Here is a 19,974-nt window from a genome sequence, read left to right on the forward strand (position 1 = left end):
GTTGAAGACATGGCATCACAAAAACTGTCAAGATGTCAGCATGAAAACCAGAAGAGAAAGGGACCTGTGAAGCTGAAATATTACTACAAGTACAATCCGTCACTGCCACTGCAGTTCAGACAGACAGCTGCCTCCTTCATTAGTACTTTTCGTATTTTGGTCCCCAACCAGGTGCCTGTTCTGAGTTGTGACTCTCAGCTACTGAAATCAATCCCTGGATGGCAGAAACAACAATAACAAATATGTGGCTATTGTGAAGAGTGCCTCTGCGTGTATTTTGGGACTCTGTCTGTGACTGGTTTCCAGATCTGTACAACCTGACAAAATGCTGCTTTACCATTCCTAAAAAACTCAGTGAATGCTGAGTGTGCCATCTCAGTGTATGGACAAATGTTCATTCTGCAGAGAGAGAATGTCAGCAGCAACTGCTGCTGGATGCTGCATGCTAGCATTTAACCACTAGCGTGAATTGCCTGTCTCAAGGTTAGCATTAAGTAAACTCCTTTTTACAGTGTCCTTTAATAAAGTATAATTGTGATATTAGTTCATGTTGTGTATAGCTTTAATTTAATAAGACATTGCAGTTTAGAGTTTAATTAAATACTTAGATTGCCTAATAATGGCTTGGGCGGGCTTAATCAGGGTAATTAAGCTATGGTTCCGGCCATCTGCTAATCTGCAGGAAAGGATGGGACTGCTGGGGCCATTGGCCAATTAGAGGCTTGTGCCATGATAAGTCAATGAAAATGACGGCTGGCCCCATGATCTGCCCAAAAAATCAACTGCCTGCCTCCTCAATTTGTATAGATCCTTATTTATGTCTACCACAGACTTCTGCCACTTACACTATTGAATAACTGATAACAGTAGTAAGTTGTCTTTGTGAACTAGAACTGGGGAGGATTGATGCATACACCTTGCCACTAGTTTCACCAGATGGTACCAGCAGAAAAACAGTGAGACAGAATCTTGGGTTCCATTTCAGGTTTTGGAGAGGAGTGTGGTCTCAGTCAGACTCATGTGAGTTCCCCTTGCCTCTTCCCCTTGCCTAATTCCATGTCACAGTCCATTCTTCTTAGCTATCTAGGCACAGCCCCAGTCCTTAAATTTCTCATTCCAGTCTCCATCTCTATACCTGGTAAATCTTGTGTTTCCCCTCTCCGGATTTCTCTTTCTGTGTGCATTTTCCTTTCCCAGTTCCCAGTTGGAGTCTCTCTTCCCAGACTGCTCTTTCAATTTCAGTCTCCTGCTTCCACTTGTCTTACCAGGAATCCCTTTTCAGTCCTCCTCAGTTCTTTCTATGCACCTCATTTCCATATCTTTCTCCACCACTCTTTGTTCTTCACTGGTTATATAGAACTAGCCAATTGTCCATCAAGAATGAGGATGGAGTACTGCTGCCCACCACCCTGCACCACTGTTGCCTCGCTGGGGGTGGGGAGCTTGCCCCACCGTCCCCTCCGTCCCCCTCCTCTAGCACGCTGTGTCGCTGCTGCCTCCAGTGCTGCTGGCCTTGCCCCTGCTCCCCGCTCAATCCCCTCCGTACCTGCTGTCACGGCAGCGCACTACACTCTGATTGGTAAGCCCTTTATTATATAGGAATAGTGACACCTGTTCGTGGCTGGACATGGTGTAGCAGGCTGTCTACCTCCAGCTCTTGTAGCCAGCTGCATCTCTAGCCTTCCACTGTTTGCCCTCTTCTTGTGACTTGGATATTAGAAGGGTACAGTCATATGTACCTTGAAATTCTCTAAATATTGTAAACCATCTTAACCTGAAAAATGCACAGTGGCTCAGCTCAGTAGCTCTTTCGTGAGAAAAGTGCTTATTTTGTGGATTAGATTAATCAAATATGGGCTGGGATATCTATTTCTACAGTACAAGAATAAAGAAATTCCTCATTGATTTTGTTTAGTGACTCCCTAGCTGGTCTTTTCAGTTCTTTCACAGTGAGGCTAAATTTTAGCTATTAGGAACTAACCCTCTTGTATGGCTCTAAAGCTGAAGAGTGGCTTGTTGAGAGAGACTGTAGGTCGTATAAGTGTACTAATCTGGTGTCTTGTGAAGATTCTCACCATCAGTAGTACTGGGCAGCGATGCGGTAGTCCTAGTTCCCTATCACCCTGGAAGATAGATAAAGATAATGGACCTCCCTTCTAATTGTAGTTCTTTGGGTTTGAGCTTTGTTTTTGTTGTTTTGTTTTTTAAAATAATTAAATGGGGAGAAGCAGCCACTTCACACAAGTCAGTGTGAGTGCGTGGACGACATGATGCATTTTATATCATATCCCTATTTTAGCACATCCCTACTTAATAACAAATTCCAATTTTTTGGCAAATTCAAATAGATACAACTTCTCCCAAGGGCGTGCATGTTTGTTCATATGTGTTTAACTTTTCTTTTTTCACTCTTAGTCATCCTCGAGAATGCCCGTTCTCTCCCACTCCCACATTCATGTTAGCTCAAAGCACCCTAAGTGTCATTGTCTTAAAGCATTCTGGATGGTTGGAGCCTATAAAAGAAACAAGAATTGTGCAGCTGTGCACAAAAATGGGACTCTGTGGTCACTGACAGTAGAAAATTGCCCCCTGGTAATGCTACCTTTTTTGCTGTTTTTTCAAGATTATGGATCAGGTTGTATACTGCACTCAGACTCTACAGGTAGAGGCAACATGGGTAGTATGATGTGTAAAGGACCAGAAGCTACAGGTTAGGGAATTCCCCTCTTGTCAGCACGGAGGCGGAAAAGGATCTTGGAGTCATCATTGACTCCAAGATAAACATGGGCAGGCAGTGTGGGGAGGCAATTAGGAAGGCCAACTCTACCTTGTCATGCATCCACAGATGCATTTCAAGCAGGTCCAAAGAGGTGATCCTCCCCCCCTATGCGGGGAGTCAGGCCGCAGTTGGCGTACTGCATCCAGTTCTGGGCGCCGCACTTCAAGAGGGATGTGGACAGCATGGAGAGGGTCCAGAGGAGGGCCACTCGCATGATCAGGGGACAGCAGGGCAGGCCCTATGAGGAGAGGCTACGGGACCTGAACCTGTTCAGCCTCCAAAAGAGAAGGCTGAGGGGGGATCTTGTGGCCTGTTATAAACTTGTCAGGGGGGATCAGCAGGCATTGGGGGAGTCCCTGTTCCCCCGCGCACCGCCAGGAGTGACCAGGAATAACGGTCACAAGCTGGCAGAAGGTAGGTTTAGGTTAGACATCAGGAGGCGCTATTTCACAGTCAGGGCGGCTAGGGTCTGGAACCAACTTCCAAGGGATGTGGTGCAGGCTCCTACCCTGGGGGTTTTTAAGAGGAGGTTAGATGTACACCTTGCTGGGGTCGTTTGACCCCAGTACTCTTTCCTGCCATGGCAGGGGGTCAGACTAGATGATCTGTTCAGGTCCCTTCTGACCCTAGAAACTATGAAACCTTCATTTTAATTCTGGGTTATCCCCTGATTTCCATAGTGGCTTTTGACAAGTCATTTCGCTTCTCTAACATGATTTTTCCATTTGTAAAATGTGAGTTTTTCTTTACTCTGTCAGGATGGTGAGAGGACTGATTCATTTTTATTTTGCAGGTTGAAGATGAAAGGTAGAACCGACTGAAGTTTATCTTTTCTGGTTCATAGGAAATTGCAATATTCTGAAATATTTTAATTCCATTTCAGAATAAAGCCAAGCAATGTATCTTGAAAAAATTCTAAAACAAAACATGTCCTGTAGATGCTGTGAGTTATTGACTGAAATTGACATTCAGTGCCATAGTTCTAATAGCAGTGGTGAAACTTGCAAGATTCACTTAGTGTCCGCTATGGTTTGGTTTTTAAGGTCTGTAGTTTCAGGGCAGCCCCACCCTGTGGACTGCTTAGAGTCAGGAACCACAAGCTTTTCAGATTCACAGACCAATTCTGGTAATGCTTTTCTGTTACTTATGTTTGTATTTTCAGGTGCTGATCTTGCCTTTCCAGCATCAGTCCATGACAACACAGTTTGCAGTAAAACATTTCAGATTCTTTACAAAAATGAGGAGGTTTCTGTGAATGATGTTATGATCTTCAAAGTTAAGATGCTGTTAGATGAAAAGAAGGTAATCTGTCATTCAAATAAAGAAAATTATTCAGATATTTCAGTGTCTTTAGGGATAATTTGCCTTGCTAAAAATAATGGACACACGTCATGTTTTTATAACTCCTTTTCAGATTGAAGAATCCCTTAATGAAATGAATTTCCTTTTAACTTTAGATCTGCACTTCACAGATACAGATTATTCGTAAGTTTAAGTATAATACAGATATTCTTAGAGCACTACAATTCTTGATAACTACTCTTACATGGAGAATTTAAAACTATATCATACATAAAATACATATTGTTGTAGAATATTTGAGATATTCATTAGAAATTTGTTGGGGGTTAAAAAATCTAGGCAGTATAATTGTAGATTTCAGTTATAGATTTTAGGAGATTTTATTATTGTTTGCAAATTCATCCCAGTGTTTCCTAGTAGAGATGTAGATGATGTCTATACATTCCATAATGTTAAACCAGTATTTAGAGTCTTTTATTGTACAGTTTGTGATGCTGGTCTTCAGATGAACGTGTTTTAAATAATTTTAGTTGTTGTTGCATTCCTTATTTTATTACTTAAGTACAGTCACAATTTTTGAAGTAATTACATGTATTAGTTTGATTTTTTTTTTTATTTTTTTTTTTAGGCCAGATGACTTGAGCATGCTGCAGCTAATTAGTAGCCGAACGTTAAAGTTGCACTTTAATATACACTGGGGCCTTCATCACTATGTCAATGTTATGTTTGATTACTTCCACCTCTCTGTCATATCTGTTATAGTCCATGCCTCTTTGGTTGCCCTACACCAGCCATTGATAAGGTAATAGCCCCTTAATACAATGCAGTGAAAATACTGGGTTTAGTTGTTGAGAATTGCAGAAAGAATTAAGCTTGTATGATGTATATTGTACTTAAAAGATTTGGATGTCAAGTGTTTGTTTTTGCTTACACAAAAAGCTGGATGAAGTCTTGCATTCCAGTTTTGTTTTGCAGGAGAGAGATGGGGTCAGTAAACAAATGCTGTATAGCCCTTCAGCAGGATCTTAATTGACAGAGGTTATAATGGCAGGCTTTATTTCTATTTGTATTTTCTATATATCCTAAATAAGAGTGATTCTTTTGTACTTGTTATGCACTCATATTTTGGACAGTCTCTGCCTCAAAGATCTTATAATCTGTTATCCATTGTTGTTTTCTCTCACAGTACAAAGGTCAGAATGGGAGGGAGAGATAGTGACTCATTCAAATTGACACAAATTTTTGACACGGCTTGGAACTGAACCTGCATTACTGAATTTCAGTGCAATATTTTGATCCAGAGGTTAAAAACATCTTCTGGCTGGGGGTAGCTGAATGACCCAGTTTTGGGTGGAGATGCCTGGGCATTAGGATCTGGCTGCTACTGCTGCTTCTCCCTGCCTCTCAGCTGCAGTGCAGTGCTGTGTGGTGTGGTGAAAGCTGCACTCCACTGGAGCAGCAGGTGGTATGTGCAGGAAGAATTCCCCCCTGCCTTACTCTTGGCCAATGTCTGTGGTGCAGGCAGAGAGAGGCTCTATGCCACCAAAGGCATGGCTCTGCAGCATGGATCCAAAAGGCTCCATGTTCTGTCTTCACATTCTGTTTCCAAAGCAACTACATCTCCTGTGCTTTTAATAACATGGCTCAGCTTTTGTACTTAATCAGAAACTAGCTCAAATCACTGTTGATGTTCATTTTATAGTTCTGTAAGAAGTTAAATATTATTTTAGCATCTTTGTGCTTGCTTTTGCAATACACCACTTTGTGTTACAGACTAGTAAGAGAAAGGGGACAGATGGTCGGGTAGTGGTGAGTAACTGGAAGGAGAAGAAACTTTTTCTTCTGCGTTGAAAACCAATTGCTGGTATGGTTGTTGGTCCAAGGATAAGGGAAGATGCCTGCAGTAGATGCTGTTAGTATACTTGCAGTTACTGCACTTGCTGTTCTTGGTGCACTACTCTTCTTTCTCGTGGTATTTGTCACTGTGATAAAAGCAGAAGCATCTGTAAATGCCACTTTCTCTGCCTTTCTTGAAAAGTAAATTAAATTGTTTGAGGAGTTTCATTTTCTGGTTTAAAATAAAAATACTCCACTGCTCATTCCTGCTTTTTTTTAAACATTAAGTTTCTAGGCTATAAGGTGCCGCCCTGCCATGCCTTCTGCCTAGCATGAGATTCATTAACTCTTTCTTAAATTCATCACTAAATAGTTTTCAGACTCCTTCCCTGGATCATCTTCTTGCAAATATAAAGTGAGGAGGAGAGAAATCTCAAAAAAGCATTGATTTTGTAACTTAATTGCTTTCCCAATAGCATATTTTTTTATGTTCCTCCCAGATTTTCTCATATGTTTAATGCCACCTCCCTCTCCTCTCTTAGAACTACTTCTGAGTAAGTCTTAGGCTGTATGCACATGTTCAGATTACTTTGAAGAATTCTCATGGGTTTTATTCCCCTGGCAGAAAAACTTGCTAGGAGACATCTGAACAGATATTCTAATGCTGAGCCCCTGAAGAGAAGAGAGCTTGCAGTGCTGATGCTGCATAGCCAGGGTGTCCCTGTGCTCACATCTTGGCATGCTCTGCAGGCTCCCTCAGTGTACCTGGTGACAGATGGCAGCAGTGCACAGGCTGTCTGGTTGGCTGACCTAGACTGCTTATAGTCAGCTTGTGTCTTCCTGCAGCACAATGTGGGGATTGTGAAGGGGGCATGTTCTGCTCCCTACTCGGCTGGAGTAGTAGAGTCCAGAAAGTGACACACAGCCTCCCTGGGAGGGAGGAATTGGGAGCAGAAGCAGAGATACTGGAGGACTGTGTTGTGGCTTCTCTAAGAAGGGTAAGTTGTAGAGACATTCCCTTTCTCAGGAGAAATTCTTCCAGGATCGATTTAACTCTAGTAGGCCCTGGGTTTTTTCGCCTCAGTTTGCTGTACGCATAATTACCCATCATTGGTTCTTAAAGCGGCAAGTGAATGAAGCTATTTAACTTTATCTCAACTTCATGTGAAAAGAGACACCAAACTTGGTATGAACTTTCCTGTGCCTTCAGCCATTCTTAGTGTAGTCCATCCAAAATTATTTTAAAATAATATTTTGAGGATACAGTTTAGTTCAGTGTGTGCTTTTTGTAATACCTTTTTATAATTGCTGTTGGGAGTCTGACACAGCTCCAGTTCCTTCTACCCTCCCACCCCCTTCAGCCCAGGCCTTTCTCCCTCCCTGATCCAAATGTAACAAAAAGTAAAAAGTTCCAAAATAGTATGTCATTTCAAGAGGTTTCTGCCACATTGTTTGCCTATCACATGCCCCCAAATGAGGCATGCACCTTATTTTTGGAAGACAGAAAGTAGGGGGAAAAAAGATTTTTCTGAATTCATGCCTTACTGTACAGTACTGTACAGAAACATAGTGTCCAGGAAGTATGGCAGGATGAACTTCCTTGTGTGGCAAGGCAGCCATAAGACTAGGCCACAGACCCTTGCAAGAGCAGTACCAACCCTTAACTACTTTAAATACTTTAAAGCAGCTGTCCATTTTGGCATCCAAAAGCAAGCAGATACTGTACTCTATATTGCTCCCTGTTTCTATTCTAGCGAAACAAAAATTCAGCTTTCCTATCTAAGTCATACACCACAGTCATGGAAGACAGATTTTTTTTGGCAGGGTCAGGGGACACTGTGTGTGATATACAAGTAATTACAATATTTTGAAGTATTTCAGCTACTTTTGGAAGATTTTGAAGGACCTGTATGTTGGACAGCTGGCCCCTTAAACTGTTTCAGAGGCATTTGAAATGTTTCAATTAAGTGTCAAAGTGACACTCTTTATCATGTTCTCTTTCTTGCAACATCTCCTGTGGGAGAAACCTGAATCTTGTATCATATCTCACACTATTCCTTTAGGCTTCCCTGTGGTCTGGGTCATGACTTGATCCTTCAGCTAGGTCATATCCACATTCTCACTCACCTTTTCCATCCAATTTCAGCTTCCTAGTTGGGTTTTTAACAATCCTTGGCTTCTGAGGAAAGCACTCACTAGCTGGTCTATCCTTTTCAGGGCAGGACTCAACAGTTGCTCAATCTTTACTTATCCTTAGGGGGACTGGTAGGTGAAACCAAATCTACCAGCTCCTCTGGGTTTCAGCCCAGGGACTTTGCTTATAAACATCTGGTCAGGTATTTTGACACTGTTCCTACATGATGTATTCTACTCCCCTCTTCCCCTGTTTCTCATCTGTTTTATGTTCATCTCCCACCAATCAAGGTGTCTTGCCTCTCATAGGAGCAGTTTTTCTGCACTTCTCAGCTAGCCTCTTAAGGGCCTTCTCCCTTTTATGTCCAATACCCACTGCATGTCAAGGGCGGGGCTAGTTGAACAAAGATGGCCAGTCCCATGTATTTGCACTGTCAGGGATACTGAATAGCTTTTATTCTCACTGACTTTTTTTAAGAACATATGTGCTTTAAGAATTTCTGATACATATTTGCCAGAATAATTTATCATAGTATTTATGCACTCATAATTGCATCCTTTCACTCTATTTATATGAAGTGCATATTTGTTTTTGCAGCTTTCCTCGCCCAGTGAAGACTACATGGTTGAATAGGAATGCACCAGCACAAAACAGAGACTCTGTAATTCCTTCCCTTGAAAGTGTGGTCTTTGGCAATAACTACACAAAACAGTTATCAGCAGATGTAAGAACATAATCTATCAGCATTTTTTTTGATGGACAAAATAAATATTTTATTGGGAAATGTCTTTTAAGAAATTGATAATAAAAGGGTGAACATTATGCCCTTTACTATGCATAGTGACATGGGTAAGGAGAACTCTTCCAAAAAGCTATGCTATATGTTTCAAGATTTCTTACATAGAAAGCTTAAATTATTTAGTTCATAACTTTGCTGGAGTGTGATCTCTTGAGAAAATTGCAGAAAGACTGATAAGAATTAGTAAAGGGTAGGGAAGGATTTGGAGATCTAACATCTTAAAGTTTTTCTGTTAATGCAAGATTTTTGTCTGAAAATAATATTTGCATGAATCCTTTTTTAGGGCTGCAGTTTTGTGATTGCAGAGTCCTTCCTGAATCATGCCTACAATTTCCACTATACACTTTGTGCCAGTTTGCTACTTGCATTCAAAGGGTTGCATAGGTATTTCATCATGATAACAAAGGAGCTCCCTTCCTCTCATCGAATTGAACTGGGTATGTCAAATATAATAAAATAAGTTGCTTTTATTTTCTGCCCTATTGCTGTGCTCCTTAGAAGAGCCCATCTGAGATTGAAATATAATTCATCTTATGCCACCTACATATTGTACATCTGTTTACTGCTGGAACTGAAATAAATTGTTTATTAATAGTCCAAGATTTTTTTTTTTAAGTACACTTACTACAGCTTAACAAGCTGACTTGTGCCCTTTTGTAAATTATTTTTTATAGCTCTTAATTTTAAGGTTTTTCTCAAATCAGTGTATCGGATAGTAAGAACATTTGAAATAATTTCTTAATCTAAACAAAATACTACAATCATCTGTATGCTGTAAGGAAATGTGATAGTGTATAGTAAATTTTAAATTTTTTAACCTGAATTTTCTGACACAATTTGAGAAGAACACTATGGTAAAAAAATTGGAAATTTAAGACATATAGAGGAGAAATAGCTTTTAATTCAATTGTTTGTTATAAATTCTTAAATTGACCTATTCAAACTGAATTCCTACCCTGTGTTCAGCATCAGGCTAGTATGGTTAAGGCATGCCAGCTTCAACAGTCAGCAGCACACAGAGTAACATGGCTAGCATTATATCCTTCTTGCCTTGACACTAGCTCAGATGACTAGGTATTGATTTACATCTGGGTCAACTGGGGGCAGCTGCAGCATGAGTCCAAAGCAGGGCCTCCAGCTATTACAGTTTGCCTCAACTGCTCAGGCACCATGTCTCAGAAAGTTGACCAATTACCGTATTTACCCAAAGCCAAGTGACCCTACAATAATTAAGATTCTAGACCTGAAAGATTTATCAGTGTTATAATTTTCCATGTGTCAAATCTAACTATTGGAGGGTCATCTTAAATGCTTCCCCCCACCGCTGCATTGAGATGAGCAGTGATGAGGGGACAGATAGCAGGAAAGTCAAATGGCCTGACTTTTGCCTCCTGCTGTTTGTCCCCTGTCACCACTTACCTTCCTGTGTCTGACCCTCCTGTGGTATCTGCACTACTGTTGCCTTCTCCTCCAGTACTTCCTCCCCGCACCTCTGCCTCCTGCTGCTGCCTCTTCCCCCTTCCATGTGCTCCTCCTCTGCCACCCTGCCACCGCCTCCCCACCACCACCACCTCTGCTGCCACTGCTTGTGTTCTGCTACTGCCATCTGCTCCCCACTGCATCTTCTTCCCCCTCCAGTTCCCTCCACCACTGCTTACCCTCCACTTCCATTCCCACCTCCAGCCCTGCTCTTATATGGGCATGGAACAAATGGTTGTTCTAGCCCTGGGCTGGAGCAGAGCTGCTAGTAGAGAGAGGAAGCAACAACTTGGGGGAGGGAGGAGAGCAGAGGTGGGGAGAGGCAGCTCTTGCGGCTCTAACCTGAATCTGGGTAGTGACTGGAGTCAGAGCTTGTAGCAGCCAGCTGCTCTCCTCACCACCTTGTACTTAAATTCAAAAGGAAGGGTTTTCCCCCTTACGTTAAATGGGGAAAAAACCCATCTTGGATTTGAGTAAAAATGGTAATATTAATTACCTGAGACTTCTGAAAAACAGTCTGAATATTCTATGGTTAAATTGTGTAAAACTTTACAGTAATTTAAGTAAGAATAATTTTGAAAGCATCTGTTTCCTTAGCATGATGAAACCATCATAGAATATTCTATAATTAGAAATATATACAAAGGGATGGTAGATGTATTCTATTGACTATATAGAACTTCTTACTGGAGCTTGAATCAGCAACCTTTCACAGGTGTTGCTTTGAAAATTATTGTAAGAAAATGTTTTAATAAAATGCAGGAATGTTATTTAAGTCTATTCTGAGGTGTGATGTTCTCAAGAGCCATTATGTTTTTTTAATCCAGGACATTGTTTTTCATCCAGGAAAATTTAAAGATTTCTTTTCTTTTAAAGTAAAGAAATCTTTTGAAATGCATTGTAGTTTGTCAGTAGATTTTGCCAGTTGTACTAATTTTGCCTCTTAACTTAGGAAAATAATCAATATGAATTTGTCATATAAAACTATTGGCAACATTTTAAAAGTGTAAGTGATCCGCTGAAGGAATACCCCAGAATTAATAAATTTGATATAGTGTTCTTTTTTTTTTTCTGGTTAAACTGTTTGCTTACAACAGTACTTGTAGCACCAGAATCTGAGGCTTTCTGTTCACCGGAGGCAACTAATAATGCTTATAGCTACATTATTATAAAGCAAAATATACACAATAAAAACAGAGAGAACACTATTTACAGACATATAATACAACCATATTGTATTCTCCAAAACCCACTAAAGCCAATGGAAAAATTCCCTTGGATCTCATTGGGCTTCTCTTAGACCATGGTTGGCAGCCTTTTGCTGGCACAGGCGGAAGGTTTATAATACCACCAGGGCTGTGGACTATGTATCTTCCTCCTCCCTGCACCAGCCAGTCAGCTGCCAGATTTCTGGTCACTCTGCAGCAGGGGTAAACAGAGGGAAGCAACAGACTCCTCAGAAGAGGGCAGTGCTGTGGAGTGGAGGGGTGGCACAGCACAGCTCCATGAAACTGATCCCCTGTCTCAGATCGCACCTCTGTAGGCTGGATCAGACATCTTTGCTGGCTGGCTTTGGCCCACGTGCTGTATGTTGCTGACACCAGATTTAGAGAAATAGCTCTTTAATCAGCATCTTTAACTACATTGAGATAATGCAAATTAGAACAGAAATGGTAAAAATAATTATATTTCATTATTTGAAAATTCATTTTTGTACTATATATAGTATATATTTATTGCTTACACTTTGTTTTACTTTTTTTCTAAATCTTTTCAATACAGTTTGCTAATATCTTTTGTTTTCTCATTTATGGATTTTTTCAGTTATTTCAGTTAAATACTCTATCTGGAATGTGTATGTGACAAGTGACTAATACTTTTGATATAGTTACTAACAGTGCTAATATTGCTTTTTTTCTCATGGAAAATAACCAGTACTGATAGGTAAGAACTAAAAATGATTTTCTTTTAAATGGAGCAGTAGATACACAGTCAGATATTTGTATTTCTACAAATATCCCAAAATAAGGAATACTGGATTTGCACCAAACTGCACATTATTTTTGTCACTAAATATTACTATTTGCCTTCAGTTTTTACACAGTATAATTTATTCTATATCTGAGATTGAAACAGACATTTGGGGAAAAATTCTCAAATTCTTTTAAAATCTCAGAAAAAGAATCGCTAGACTTTGATTTAAATTAAATGTCTTTATCTTTTTTATTTCATTTCTTTCGCTTACTTCTATGATGTACATTTTTATTCATGTAAAAATGTCCATATATTTATAAAAATATAGTGACTTCACAACATAATGCACAAAATACTGTTGAACATCTTAAATAAGTTTGTTTATTAGTATTTGAGCAATGTTGGTTTAAAAAACAAATTAGAAAATTTCTCAAGCAGATGTTAATGTACATCATGAATAACTAAGCTAGAAACTTTACTAAAATCTTTGCTTCAGTGTTTTGATTTAATTGCACTAATTACTAGGCTAGCAATAAGCTTTCTTACTAACTTTAAGGCAAATAATAACAAAGCACAGATGGAAAAAGAGTGTAGTAACTAGTCATGTGTATGCAATCCCTATAACTAGCCAAGGCCAGCATGCAGGTCCTTTATGAACGCCTTCTCAGAAGAAAATATCTACGAACCCAGAGAGACGCCTATCTAGGTATGTTTTTAAAGCAGGTGATATAACCCCTTAGCATTTTATTATTAGTACAGAGTAATTTTGCTTTATGTTTAAACAGTAGCAGAAACTATAAGTATCATATTCGGCTCTGATGCAAGTATATGAAATTCCGGTGAAATCAGTGGAGTTGAGCATACTTGTGGCTGGGTTGAATCTAGATGTAATGACTGGTTTAGTGACTTTTTGTCTTGTCTAACAGAAATGACTGAAAGGTTTAAATGGTTACAGTTGGAATCATGTAGCTGGCTAAAATGAAATTAACTGGTACAACTTTAAATTTCTAAATGACAAGACTCATGTGTTTCTCTCTGATGAGTCTTTTATATCTTCACTGGAACCTCAAAACTCATTTTTCCTACTTCTAAACAAAGCACACTCAAGACCTAAATTGTAGCACTTCCTATTTAAATGGATAGTCTCCCCTTTTGGAAACTGCCAGCAGTGCTTCTTAATTGGCCAGAGAATGTTGTTATAATGCTAAACAGACTTCGATGGGGAGAGCCAAACTGGTGCACAGATCATACCCAGGTCTATTACATGGTAGTGCAAAGAATTCTTAGGGTATCAGCCAAATGAAACATAATGGCGTTTTTGTGGTTATTTTTATGTTTATTTCTTACTGTTTTTAAAAACAGAACCACCATAATTGCATCAAGTAAAATAGCAAGATAAAACTTACTGATAAAGAATGCTTTATTTACTGAGATGATTGACGTTACCTTTGATGAATTAAATTATAGCAGTAATATAATTTGTAAACTTTTCCATTGATGCACTTTTTTCTCAGAGGATTGGCTATTGTATAAAGTGAGTCCCGATGGCAGTTCCACATGTAGGGTAAACTTATTGAGTATGATAAATAAACCCTATAGCTTTTTTACCTCAATCGAGATTGAATATGTGTGTCCATACACAGAATTAAAAATGTCTATGTGAATTTTGCCACTTTTTTCAGAATAATTCTCTTTAGCATTTATTTAGCCAATAGAAATATATGATTTTAAAAAATGCTGTTTTTACTAGTTTCTGACAACTTTATGCATTTCTACAAATTGAAAGCATGGTTTCTCAAAAGGTAAATAAACTTTTAGTTACATGGACTAGACAATTTGTTGTTGTTTGCAAGATCTAATTAAAATGATGTGATTATTTTTAACTAGATATTTACCCAGTACTTGAAGATAAATTGGGTAAATACATTGTTACCCTGAAAATATGTTGTTCTTAAGTATAGCCTATAATTCTTTCTACAGGATACTTTAAGGTTTGTTGTATTGACTTCTATGTTTCCATGAGATAATGTATTTTCTCATTTTTCCTTGATTTGTATGATGATTCAGTGATTCAGAAAATGGAATTAAATCAGGGGTGTCAAACTCATCTGGCCCAGCAGTCTGGATGAGGTCATTGGGCTGGTCTGATTGCCAGACTGGGACCACACACTGGAGCTAGCACCTAGGGCTGGTTTGGCCTCATATAGTGTACACTCCTTGCCAGCCCGTTCCTCCTGCAGTGCATGCATCTGGTCCAGACATCAGGCATGCAGAGCTGGTGTGACATATGGGCTGGGCCCAGTGTCCCATGCCACACAGAGGGTTCAGGGTGTGGGCTGCATGTGGCACTCTGCTAGACCAGCCCTGTGTACTAGCTCTGGTGTGGCCTAGTCCAGACTGGCCCCAGAGCCAGAGCTCAGGGCCTGTCTGGCACAGGCAGTGCAAGCAGTGCCCGCCCTGGACTGAGTCCCTGTGCTGCATGCAGTGCTTGTGACACCAGGTCCAACCTGCATGCCCAACTGGTTCTGCACACCTCATGTGGCACATGGGGCTGGTCTGAGACTCATGACCCAGATCTTAAGGCTTTATAGACTGAATCTAGCTTGCAGGCTAGATGTTTAACACCCCTGAATTAAACCATGCAGACTGGATACAAACATGAATTTAGACTTACTCATGAGAGGTGAGGTGAGTGAAGATGGCAGAACAAGTAATGTTTGTCTAGATTGGTTCCTTTTTTTCTGGTATTCCATTTTTTTGTAATACAGTATAATGAATATTGAGAGTAAGTGGGGAAATAAATTATCTTGTGTCAATATAAATCATTAGGACTACTGAGAATGCTTCAATCCAAAGATGTACACAAATCTTATTCCAAAGATATTCATATTGACTTCTAACAAGATAACTCCTAATGTCCCAATGAGAATAAGTGTAGAAGAATACAGCACATCAGAATTTACAAAAAACAGAAATTTATTTTCATAAATGTCATACACATTTTGGAGCCTGATTTTGAGCTGCTGTGTCACAAAACTGACACATTGATGATAATGGACTCGTCTTTTTGAAAAAAAATGTATTTCTTAAGTATGAAGAACTAAAACAACAAATTTTGTTCATTTTTCTTTTAACAGCAATTTATTTAACACCATATTTCTTACTAGAGTACTCTTTAAACTTTAAAACATTTTAAATAATGGGAAGATCCAGTTATTTTGTTAAATGGTCTTAGAATTTAGTGGTGAACTTATTTTATTTAAGTAGATCCTGTACCATTCTCATCATTTTTCAGTACTTAGCATGATCTAACTCTACCAGCATCCCCTGAATTCCTTTAGAAGGAAAAAAATAACAACTGTCACCTGATATTACATAATATTATCGGTTATTTTAGTTTGGCAGATACTGTAAGAAATAGTTTTATAATATATATTTAAAGTATGTGAGCTCATTTTCAGTGAGGCCGACTCCTTAATTAATTAGGCATTTCTGAACATTTTATACAAAACGTTTGTTTTTAAATATTCAAAGTTTGTAAATGCATATGAGATATATGTGTATATATATTTAAAATCTTTAGAAAAGCCACAAAATACAAATACAATTTTATATACACTTTTAAAATATGCCAACTAATTTATGAAATTAAGCTACTGATATCAAAACATTTGAGTCTAGAAATGGTCTATAATTGAGAAAAATAAAAATTTTATAGAGTTTATTTAACTACTTTGCACCATAATAGCATTAGGCATACAAACAGCCTTGTTGACTTCAGAAGGACCACTTCATTGTTTAACATTCTTGTATTTATACTTTTTCATTTAAAGCCTGCTTATTTTCTGAAATAAGAAATGTAATCAGTCCTTAGTCCTGGATTCTATAGTTTTATCCATCAGGATGGAGGTCTGCTGAAGTTCTGCAGTTGTCCAGGAACACACACATTTGTATTATTGTGGTTTTTGTATTTGTAGCAGAGCACTAGGGTGCTTGCTACTAGTAATAGTAATAAGGACAGCTGCCAATCAACAGGGCAGCACAGGTGAGGGTTGCCGGGGCAACTAATGTGGGTCAGCTGGCTAGAAGGGGGCACGGCCTGGCCTTTATAAGCAACCAGGCTGAGGCCAGAGCCAGTTCCTTTCTGGCAGCCGCAGGAGCAGGAGCTCTGCAGAAGAGCCCAGCAGAGCAGAGACGAGCAGTGCAGCCTGAGCACCTAAGGGCCCGCAGCATGGTGAGGGCAGAGAAAATCCTGGTGGAGATGCCTTTGCAAGAGGGCCAGTTTGGGCCTGGAACCTTATGTTATAGCTGGTAGGCCTATTTTGAGTTAGAGCCGGTTGGCTAGTAGTTTGCTTTGTGGTAGGGCTGTATGTGCGAAAACCGGAGGACCGGGTGAGGCTGTAAGGGTGGGAAGAGGCCTCACGGGAGCTCCCCAATAATTCGGGGGTTCCTGGTGCCCAGTAAGGGCACAGCAAGCGGTGCCAGGGAGGCACAGTGATTGGTGCTGGAGCTGGCACTATGGGTAAGCGCCAGAGAGAGGCGCGACGTTGTGGGGTGTTGTGACCGGGGGCGGTATTTTGCCCAGTAGGGCGTACAACCCAGGAGAAGGGTCAGGGGCCAGGCACGGCTACGGGCCACCTGAGCCCCAAGCGTGGGAAGCGCGCAAGCTAGGCCCGAGAAGGCGGGTCTGGGGCCAGGTAAGGCTAAGGCTGCCTGAGCCCCAACCACGGGAAGCCCCGAGTGCAGGCGAGAAGCGCGGGCAGCGCGGTATAGGCCCCAGAGAGGGCAGGCATACGGGAACAGAAGCCTGGGCGAGCGTGCGGTAAGAGTCTGGGAGAGAGGCTGGCACGCGAGAACAAGCCCGGCAGGCAGGATAAAATAAGAGGCTCCAGGGTGAGCGACTAGCACCCTACTGACACTAAGTCCCGGAGAAGGGCGAGTGCGCGGTAGAAGTCCCGGAGAGGGGCAGGTGCGCGAGAGTAAGCCTGGAGAGGGGCGGATGTGTGGATAGGGGCCTGACTGATAGGAGCTCGACAGAGTCGAGCGCATGACTAGAGGCCTGGAAAGGGCGAGAGGGTGGATAGAAGCCCGGGAGGGGTGAGTATATTGGGCGCACGTACGGAGAAACCCCAGAGAGAGGGAGTGCGCGTATCGAGAGACCCCAGGTAGGGGCAAGCGTATGACACGAGAACGTCCGGTACAGCTGCGAGGCTTGGGGCGTGCTAAAGGGGAGGTTGGAGGCACACTGAGTCACCCCATACGGAACGGGGAATAGTTCCAGCATAAAACTGTGTACTAGGGGATCAAAGGCAGCCTCCTATAGAGAACCAGATATCATCAAAGACGTGGCGGGCGAGACAGAGGGTGCTGAGTCGCCCTACTTGGCACGGTAGGGGCGCCAGAGGGATCACGGCTGCCCCTGCGCCCTGCCCCGTGACAGTATTAATTTAAAATTTGAACAATCATTCTTATATAATAAAGAGCTTAGGCCGTCTGTCTGTCCATAACGTTCTTGAAGCACTCTGATTGGTTAGTGAAACAACCAATCAGAACGTGGAGCACTGCCATGACCGGGGGGAAGGGGATGAGGCCAGCTGGCTTTGCTTCCCTGCTCCAACCATGTCATCGTGACAGCACTCTGCCGCCTCCGAGGAGCAAAGCTGGGGGGAGAGCAATGCCAGCGGCACTGGAGGCGGTGGCGGCGTGGGGTGCTGGCGGAGGGGGCGGTGGGGCAAGCTCCCCCACCCCCTCCCCACCCCTGCGAAGCAACAGATGTGTGGGTTGGTGGGTGGCGGTACTTTGTCCCCCCCCCAGTCATTCTTGATGGGCAATTCGCTAGTTAAAGTAGAAATGTCAGTTTAATTCTGTTATGTGGCTTTACTTTAAAGCGACACCATCAATTTAAAAATCATGCTTTTGTCTAAAGCCATTGTTTAAAATAACGTCTAAACTTATTAATAGTGTATGTTGTATTTTTTCTTCTTTAAAATTTTTTTCGTGTACACTTGACCATACATCATGCATAGTTTACCTCTGTAGAGTCTATTATGCATTTGCCATGGTTTTTCTATTTTTTTAACATAAATGAAAAAGTTGAAATAGGTTTTAAAGCAGGGTTTAAAATGGGCAAGTGTAATTATAAATTGAACTTAAATGTCACAGGAAATAAGTGTTTAATGTAATCAGTTAAAACTTTTTACTTGAGTTTTGAAATTCATTATATTTCAAGTTGATGGTGGCTCTTTAAGCAGCATCAAACTGTCTTTGACAGTGTTGTTTAATGGGAGAAGGTTGTTTGCTTGAAAAACATAGTTTTTAATATGGTAAAATTTTGTTAATTTCAAGCTTATGTACTCTAATTTTTCCAGAGAACATAGATGTAGAAGCTCGCCTAACAGACCTATGTGAAGAAGTAAAGGTATTTACTGTCCTTCATTTAAAATAAATGTAAAATAATTGTAAGAAACAGGAGTCTGTTGCCAATATTTCAGATACTGCATTAGAGAAAAAAGACTGCTAGGGGTCATTCCCAGTATTTTACGTTGCTACGATTTCTCTCAGATATTCCTCATTCTAAGACATGACACTTATTTTACTCTCCACACACGTGTTGGTCCGTTCATTGTTGAAACTTCTTTGTATTTGAAAAAGATGTTTATGCTATAAAACTGAAATTATAGGAGGGATCAGTATTTACACTAAAGGGATGAATCCCATAATTAAGCTGTTCTCAAGTGCCTCTTGGTAGGTTGAGAGTGATGGTTCCCAGTGATGTTTGAAATGTGGAAGGTAGTTGAATTGTAATTCATTCTAATATTTCTTTTCCTCCGGTTAGACTGTTTAGTGCTAAACTGTCAAATCTTGGATCGCTCTTTTCTCCTAAACTGTATTCCCCTCCTACAAATCCTTCTCTGTCTAGAATTCTAACTTATTAAAAACAAAACAGACATTCACTACTTTCTTTTCTGTTTTAATTTCCTCTTCATGTTTGATGATGATTTCCTTCTACTGCCATCGCTCCTGCAATTTACTTAACTTTCCTTATTGTAACTAAATACTTGACAGTGGTTTCGGACGTTCCTGAAGAGGTGAACTAATTGTAAACTATTCATATATAAGGAGCTAATCTAGATCCCGATTCCTGATCATGGTTTCCCTCCCATGTAGCCTGTTCCCTTCTTCCTCTGCTGGTCCCACAGTTAAAAAGACTGTGTTGTGAAATAATGCTTTTCTGTTCCGTGCAAATGTCATTTGTGTCTCTGACCATTTTGAGTGTTCTCTCCCTCTTTTTTTCCTCCCTACATCTCCCAGTCCCTCAGGCTCTGTGGTTTTTAAGACCCAGACTCCATTTTTTCCCCCTTTGTGATTAGAGATTTTCTATTTTTCTGACCTCAGGCCTTTGCAGAGAAGCTGCAGAAAACTGTTTTAACCTATGTAGATGTCCCAAGTTACTTTGATTTCAATAGGAGTCTTCAAGGTTCAACCATTCTCCCTTATCCCTAACCTGCAATATAGGCAGATCAGCTCAGGCAGCATATGGCTTACCCCAGTATACACCAAGGCATTTGCTGGTACAGCACTTTCAGCTAAAATGTATAAGCTGTAAACAGACAGATTTTCCAAGTCACCATATATTCCATTTTTCTTTCTGAAAAAGACCCAGTTCTATCC

At 40.6% G+C, this 19,974-nt stretch overlaps 1 protein-coding gene across 4 annotated transcripts in view; it reads left to right on the top strand.

Moving 5' to 3' along the window:
• Positions 1–19,974, top strand: part of FAM135A (family with sequence similarity 135 member A) — a 141,715-nt gene that overhangs the window by 64,963 nt on the left and 56,778 nt on the right. For 3 of the 4 annotated variants that reach the window (XR_016440409.1, XM_090034657.1, XM_090034660.1), the window contains exons 5-11: positions 3,942–4,081; positions 4,194–4,264; positions 4,710–4,883; positions 8,649–8,775; positions 9,134–9,287; positions 12,932–13,009; positions 18,672–18,721. Coding sequence is in view for 3 of the 4 variants with exons in the window: in XM_090034657.1 (XP_089890783.1) it covers positions 3,942–4,081; positions 4,194–4,264; positions 4,710–4,883; positions 8,649–8,775; positions 9,134–9,287; positions 12,932–13,009; positions 18,672–18,721 (794 nt within the window). In the remaining variant the exon portion in view is untranslated. The remainder of the gene's footprint in view (positions 1–3,941; positions 4,082–4,193; positions 4,265–4,709; positions 4,884–8,648; positions 8,776–9,133; positions 9,288–12,931; positions 13,010–18,671; positions 18,722–19,974) is intronic. The other variant, XM_090034664.1, reaches the window with a different exon arrangement.

This window comes from Crocodylus siamensis, chromosome 1 (genome assembly GCF_052110815.1).
Source record: "Crocodylus siamensis isolate JL-2025a chromosome 1, ASM5211081v1, whole genome shotgun sequence".
Classification (NCBI taxonomy): Eukaryota; Metazoa; Chordata; order Crocodylia; family Crocodylidae; genus Crocodylus; species Crocodylus siamensis.